At 39.5% G+C, this 7,725-nt stretch overlaps 1 protein-coding gene across 1 annotated transcript in view; it reads right to left on the reverse strand.

Moving 5' to 3' along the window:
• Positions 1 to 765: 765 nt before the first annotated feature.
• Positions 766 to 7,725, reverse strand: part of unc119a (unc-119 homolog a (C. elegans)) — a 23,626-nt gene continuing 16,666 nt past the window's right edge. Inside the window, exons 2-5 of the mRNA XM_005915918.2 lie at positions 5,144 to 5,257; positions 4,851 to 4,944; positions 1,945 to 2,117; positions 766 to 1,839 (exon numbers count right to left, since the gene is read on the reverse strand). Coding sequence (XP_005915980.1) covers positions 1,727 to 1,839; positions 1,945 to 2,117; positions 4,851 to 4,944; positions 5,144 to 5,257 — 494 coding nt within the window. The 3' untranslated portion in view covers positions 766 to 1,726. The remainder of the gene's footprint in view (positions 1,840 to 1,944; positions 2,118 to 4,850; positions 4,945 to 5,143; positions 5,258 to 7,725) is intronic.

Genomic DNA, 7,725 nt, shown 5'->3' on the forward strand with positions numbered 1-7,725 from the left:
TCAGCAAGATAAGGCAGGTGTTACTAATCACGTTAATGAAGGCTTAGTTTCTAAGCAGAACAGCACCAAGCTTCATTAATGTGATTAGTTACACCTGCTTTTACCTGCTATTAGAAGAAAACAGTTGGAAACCGTTAGAATATTCTGTCGATGATAGATATTTGGATGAAACCAGGTGGTTGGAAATATGACCTTACATGGTTGCTAATTTTGCTCTGAAAGGTTTCCACTGCCTCTGGGTGTCCAAAAAACCCCTTGTTGTTTCATGTTTACACACCATTGACCAGAGTCTGTGTATCATGTACTCACTGGCTCGAACCATGCACAGTATGTGCTGAGAGAAAAAAAGAAAGAAAAGATGCTGATGATTGATGAGTGATACAGTGGGAGATGCAATAATAACGGTGCAGTAAGACTGTTGCTACAGAAGATGGCGACAAAAACACGTTTTGCTTGTTGCGTGTTAGGAATAATCTTTGGACATGCTTTACTTTCTGTGTGCATTTGACTGTTTTCTACATCAAATAAGTCAAAGGAAGAAGAATTCCAAGTAAAAGCACACAAACGACCTGCGGATCTTAAAGTGTAGAGGATGTTAAATGGAAAGTCTGCAGTCTAGGGAATTTATAAACCACTGCAGTCCATTTAAAGGTAATCAAGTTCAGTCAATAGTATCGTCTGTACCTCAACTTTAGGTCTTTTTTCTTTTTTAGTGGGTGTATTTGGAGTGAACCTCACTGTTAATGGAAAAAAAAACAGCAAATATCAAGGTCCCACAAAAATCCCACATTTATTGCAGTTATGGAATTTTGGTTGTCAAAACTTTTTTACATACTTTTATTTATTTTTTTGCTTAAAACATTTATTGTAATTAAAGTATACACAGTGCTCAGTACTACAGAGATCGTACTGGATATCAAAATTGGTATCTGACTTTGGGCTAGTGTAACTCTCTGACACTTTTTCCAAAATGGCTATTTATTTAAAAAATACTCCTCACGCACTACAGTAGTAGTAGTACTACGGACATGAAAATATATGACAACAAGTGATACATTCACAAAGACAGAGTACACAGTGCCGTCATTCAACTGAACGATGGCAGATCACAGGAGGAGGACCGAATCATTCAGATGTGTGTGCCACTACAAAGACTTCGCTGAACCTCTGCAGTACAAATACAGTGAGACTCCTATACAAACTATATACTGTAAATATACATCTGATTTTTTTATTCATACTGCTTTTAGGGCAATTTCATTTCCTCCTTTGTCTCATTCTGTGTTTCCGCCTCGTCTGTTTGACTTCGGTTTCTCTTCCAAAACACACAAAATAAAATAAAAAAGTTTTCCTGATGAGAAACTGGAACCCACATATACAGACAGAAATCAACACTATGTACAGACACCGCATGTGTTTGCTGCCCACACACTCACTCACGCACGCTGATGCAAAATGAGGATAAAACTTGCAGAATTCAGTGTTTCTGCAAAAAAAAAAAAAAAAAAAAGAGGCAAAGGGAGAAATCTGATTGGCCGGGCAGCTCAGTACCTGAATGGAAATGCATGGAGCTTAACAGGGAAGGAGACATGAGTATTTAATGCCAGTGATTTGTCCATCAGTTCATCTGTTTCTGGTCCTGAAGTGATAGCTGGATTATCGAAAATGTCTAAAACAGGGAAGGAGAAAGAGAGAAATGGTGGAAGGTTGCAGGATGGAGGCTTTCCTACGGCCCTCCGCTGTAGGAATAATCTGCCTTGTTGTGCATCACCAGCTTGTTGTCCACAAAGTAGAAGCTGTCAGACTGCGTCTCGTAAGGGTGCAGGATCATCTCACGCACTGAGAGAGGGAGAGAGACAGCACACAGCGTTCTAAAACATCAAATCCATCTAAACATGGGGCGGGGGTATTTGTCTCGAGTGCGTCGGAGTGTGTGACACTCACTCATTTCCTCGGACAGCGTGGGGAACTCATAAATGTGCTCGCACGTGTTCTTGCTGCTGGGCATGCAGAAGCCAAACTCGAAATCAAAACTCTTTAGCAGCTGATCGCGGAAGTAGTGTCTCTCAATCATACGGAAGTTGTTGATGGGGGTGTCACCAACAGTGAACTCCACTCTGCAGAGACACAAAGTGGACAAAATACACCCACCAACGAGTAAGGGAATGGAAATACAAACTGCTGTCGCTGCTTTTGACACTTATGATAACAGTTGTAATAACGCAACAAGGGAAAAGCCTAGTAACAATCAATCTAGATTATCTGCAAACCCAATTCCAAAAAGGGTGGCTGCTTAAAACGTGAATAAAACTGAATGCAATTATTTGCAAATCTCAGAAATTCCATATTTTACTCACAGCAGAACACAGAAAACATATCAAGTACTTAACCTGAGAAAATGTAACATCTTAAGAAAAAGCTTGTTTTGAATTTGATGGCAGCAGCACGTCTGGAAAAATTTGGGACAGGGTTTGTGTTCACCACCGTGTAACATCACCTCTTATAACAGTTTGTAAAATGTAGGAACTGAGGAGAGCAGCTGCTGGACTTTTAGGAGAAGAATATGGTGGTGTTTCTAGATTATGGATGGATATGTCTTTTTTGACTGATTTGTGGAATTCACAACAAACTGTGATCAAAGAAAACGATTTCTGGAAGAGTTCCTGATTCCTGACAGAATCATGTCTGTTTTTAATGCAGCACAGTCTGAGGGCCTGAAGTTCACAGACATCCGATAAGCAGCACCTGGCTGCTACTAAAGCCTCTTAATTCCTATGGAAGCAGAAAGGATGCAAGTCTCCTTTATTAGGTTATGGGAGAGTGTCAGATCTGAACACGCTGAGTAGCCTTTAGTGTTTAATTGCATTGGTTGCTTCAGAGCTCTAACAAGTAACTTTCACATTAGAAATAAATAGCAGTGAAAAAATAAACACATTAGCTTTATTATTTTTATGCGGTTGTGACGAGCGAATCACTTTACTTACAACACTCTGCACTGCTCTCTTGTCTTAATTATTCTTTACTGTTATATTTTTACATTCTGCTTACATCTCCATCACCTGTTCCTCTGATAATGTCTCTGATTGGAGCAGACCATGTGCCATCGATCCCCTTTTTGCTTGGAAGAAGAGCAAAACAACACATCAAACTTTTATGTGAGCCTGAAGCTGAAAGTCTGAGTTAAATAAGAGAGTCGATAATCATGGTCGTGATACCTGTTATCTCTGACTGAGGTTTCAGATTTTGTTAAGCCTGGTAATGCAAAGAAGGCCTGGTTTTGTTTAGCTTGCTCTGGAGCACACCCATAAAGGAGGCTTAAAAAAACATAGTTTGGTGAATTAAATGTGATTAGAAATGATAAAAAGGATAAATCGAAGTTATAAAATTAAAAAATGAAGACTGTCAGGGATTTTGAGTTTTGGGGAGTTTTGGGTTTTCTCTAATTTTGTATTCTTATCTTGTTTTATGTTTCTATACTCTATAATATTGATATTTAGCTTGCTGTATTTCTTAGTGTTTATGGGTCTTTTTTTTCAATCTTGGTTGTTGTTTTCACGACTTTAGTTCTGACCCTTTGTTGCAAAGACCTTTAGGTTTGGTCTGTGTTTTGTGGGTTTATGACTTCCTTTTAGTTTTCAGATAGGAACTCTCTGTTTATGTTGTTAGTTTTACTTTCCTTGTGTTTATGATTTCTTATCTGTGCCTTTAGTTCCCTGCTTGTTTTAGCTGACGACAGGTTTTTAAATTCCCTTTTGTATTCCAAATTCTGTTCCTTCCATCTTATGTTTTGACCTCTTTTGAATTCAATTTCATTTATATAGAACAGCAATTACAACAGCAGCCACCTCAAGGTGCTTTTTATATACCTACAAAAAGACTACCTCCATGAGCAAGTACTTGGCGAAAGTGGGAAGGAAAAACTCCCTTTTAACAGGAAGAAACTTCAGGCTCAGGGAAGGGAAGCCATCTGCTGCGACCAGTTGAGGACGAGGGGGAGAAGACAGGACAAAAGGCACATTGTGGAAAACACAGAGATGAATAACTAATGATTAAATGCGGAGTGAAAAAAGGTGAATGAAGAAGAAAAACCCAGTGCATCATGGTCCCAAGTCCCCAGCAGCCTAAGCCTATTGTACACTAACAAAGGGATCCAGCCCTAACTATATAATTGTATATTTGAGTCTTGGTCTCAGTGTTAGTTATTTCTTGTCTTATTTTGATAGTCTCCTGTCACTAGTGGTTTGCATTTAATCCTACTTCCCCTGTCGCCCATCTCTGATTGGTTTCAGCTGTCCTCCCACCTGTTTCCTCTCCGGTGTATATCTATTGTCTCAGTCTTTCCTCCTTGTGTGTTTTCTTATAAGAGTTGTAGTTTTGGGAAGTTTGTTCTTGACCTGCATTATTTTGTATTTTAGTAAAAACACAGCATTAAAGCTGATTTTGAGTTTACTTTCCATTTTCTAAGGCCTACATTTTGGGTCCATCCATCCAGCTGTCAAATGCACTAAAACCATTTACTCTACAGGTTAACACACACATAATCCAAATAATAATAATAATAATAATGATGATGATAATACTACTACCAATAATAATGATACAAATTTAGGGCTAATCCCAGTTTAGATTAGTCAGTTGATGTGTTGGTTTGAAATCTGCACTCAGTCTCATGATGAGCAGTTTTGGCTACTTGGTGCCCGACTCAGCAGATGGGCTGGGCCACTCTGTTCACACTCATCGCTGTCAGCCTGCTGCCTGTGACACCAGAGCCTACACACATCCTACTTCCGGTACGTTCCCTCAGTCGTCGCAGCAGGGTTGATCGGATATTACACCACATGGGGACTTACGTGGCTCCAACCTGCCGCAGCTGTAGGAAAGCCGGGGTGAACTGGTATCGGACAAAACGGCCGGCATTGGGGTCACACTGCTTTTTACCACCAGCTGAAGACAAGATGAATAAAAACAACAAAAAGCAGTCAGCCTTTTGAGTTCCAGCCCTTGCTCGGCTTATTTGAGCTATGCACATATGCGTGCAGGTTTTTCCTATTAAACTGATGAACCAATAAACCATCTGACATACTGGAAGGTTTTTGGACCTGCCATATAATGTGTTATCTAGTTTCTGCACGTTGGAGCTCACCTGGTGTCGGAGGTTTGGTGATCTCAAAGAGGACAGTCCCCGTTTCCATGTCACGGATCTTAAATCTGGTGAAGTCGATCATGTGGACGTTTTCTTCTGGAGAGCAGAGGTAATCTGAAGACAGAAAAAAAGAAAAAAAATGTGTCTTAGGTTCTTCTGTTGTTTTGTACATGATACAAAACCAACTGTCAGTTAACCACAGACTTCTGTTACACTCCAAGAAACAGTCATATCTGTTGTTACAGGCAGGCCCGAACCGGTCTCACATTCATAAAAGCCAGCTCTGCGCTGAAGAATAGTCACCGGTGTAACATCACAGCGGTGCCAGGAAAGCCATTTTTGCACGTTTTTATCTTCCTCTGTGCCGAGAGAAGTCACAATACAAAACTCCCTACTTCAGCTACTTCAGTGAAAGCCAAGACAGACGTTCAGGTCACGCTGAGCTCAGGGAATTGTCTGAGTCGCTCAAAAGGATAGACACACAAAGCAGAAGCTAAACACGTTACTCAAAGTTTCTAACTTTCAAAGCAACTCACTAATCTCTCATATGTTTGTACTTATGTGCACCGGAAGATACGCCCAGAGTCAGGTTTGACAGCGGCAGTTATGTAGTCTCATTTCTGGCGAGTGATTGAATTGTTTTTGTGATTGGTTTGAGTATGCATATACTTACCTTCAGATAAAGAAATCTCACAAAACAATACAGAAAACAATATGGTGATCCTATTATTGTATGCATGAGTTGTATGTTAGGGTTGTTTAGAAATAGCTTTTCTTTATTTAACTTTTAACTAAAGTTGAAGTTTAATGGCTTAAACATAGTTTTGCTCTGGTTCTATGCAGAGCCTACAGACAGCTTTGCAGATCAACTTCTACATGCATTTATATAGAGAAGCAAAGGTGCTTTGTATTGTAAGATACGGATCCTACAATCACCAGGGAGCGGTGTTACAAACAAAAATAATTTCCCACAGTCACCCAATTCAGTTCAATTTAATTAATTTCAGTTGTATTTAGTTTTCATATTGGCAGCTAACAATAACAGTTGCTTCAGGTTTTATACCTTGAAAGCCCCAAACAATCTGACAGTCCCCTATGAGCAGCACAGACAATGTCGCCTAATCATTCAAGCCTTTGTATGTGAAGAGAAGGATTCAATTCTGGATTACACTGGGAAATAATAAAGAGAAGCGCATATATGAGAAATATGATCTCGCTTTCTCTCTCTAGTTGTTCCTCTCTAGACTTTTCAGGGGCCTTTTAGAGCCAACCAAAGGTTTTCTCTTTCATGGGGAACACATCTGCCTTCCACTTTCCTGCTCTGGACTGCACTTTTCAACTATTCTGTATTTGACCTATGCAGGGCATCATCAACAACAAAGCTACATGTTATTGTTTGGAGAACTGCATCAGTTGCATACCTGCTTAGGATCTACAACCGGACACCAAAGCAGCACTGAAAATCTTGCCTCGTTGTGGCTGTTTTTGAAGCTTATGGATGGCTCTGGACCACAACTTGGTTTTTCCTGCTGTAAATTCAGGCTGGTGGGAGACCTCCCATGGTGCAAAAAGCAATTCTCCTCTCTTCCTGTGCATTTATATGCCACATTACATTAACATGTCTTCAGTTTCTCCTTTTTGTTGTGTGTTGTTGATTTTTATTTTATTGTTATTTTTTTTTAAAGAAACATTGTATTGGGTCAAAGCAAACATTCTCATTCTCATATAATTTCGGATGCTGTTACCTCTCATTTGCTGCTCTCATGTGCTGAAAATCTAAATTACGATAAAGAATTTTTGTCCACTTTTAAAACACGTCTTAACCCCAATTTTATCCTTTGATTTTCAGCCTCAGCGAGACTTAGCTTTTCTTGTAATTAAATTAGCTACTAACTAATTAATTAATTACTTTGCTTTTTGCTTTCATTTGTTTTTTTATAAATGTATTATATAATTTTATTATTTTGTTCCAATGTTCAGCACTTTGCATCACCTGTGGTTGTTTTAGAATGCTTAATGAATAAAGATGATGATGATGATGATGATGATGACTTTTTTACTGTCCTGTAATATTGTTGACCAAACAGGTTGCTTTGGGACAATAACAATAAATGTTTTTTTTTATCACTTTTCTCTTTCAGGATTTTGATGGCATTAAACCAAAGAACTGTCAGATTTGGCCACGTTGGCGCTATGTGTGCACGTATGTGTGCACGTATGTGTGCACGTATGTGTGCGTGGCATGTGTGAGACACTGCCTTCCCAACGGGGCAGGATTAGACCTAAGAGGCTTATTGTGTTTTACCATCACATGGACTGACTGTTTGAGAAGCGCAGACACAAACGCACACACTGTATCTCATTAGGGTATGGTAAGGGCAAGTATTATTAGCTGTTTACGTTGCGTAAGTGTTGAAGGGCCTTTCTCTCTGAGCCTTTCATATGATACATTAAGAAAGACAAACATAAGTTACACTAAATGCGTTATCACCTGACTTGAACGGATCTATGTATTTGTACACACACACACACACACACACACACACACACACACACACACACACACACACACACACACACAC

The sequence above is a fragment of the Haplochromis burtoni genome, unplaced genomic scaffold, assembly GCF_018398535.1.
Source record: "Haplochromis burtoni strain Fernald_Lab_line unplaced genomic scaffold, NCSU_Asbu1 Contig_15, whole genome shotgun sequence".
Lineage (NCBI taxonomy): Eukaryota > Metazoa > Chordata > Actinopteri > Cichliformes > Cichlidae > Haplochromis > Haplochromis burtoni.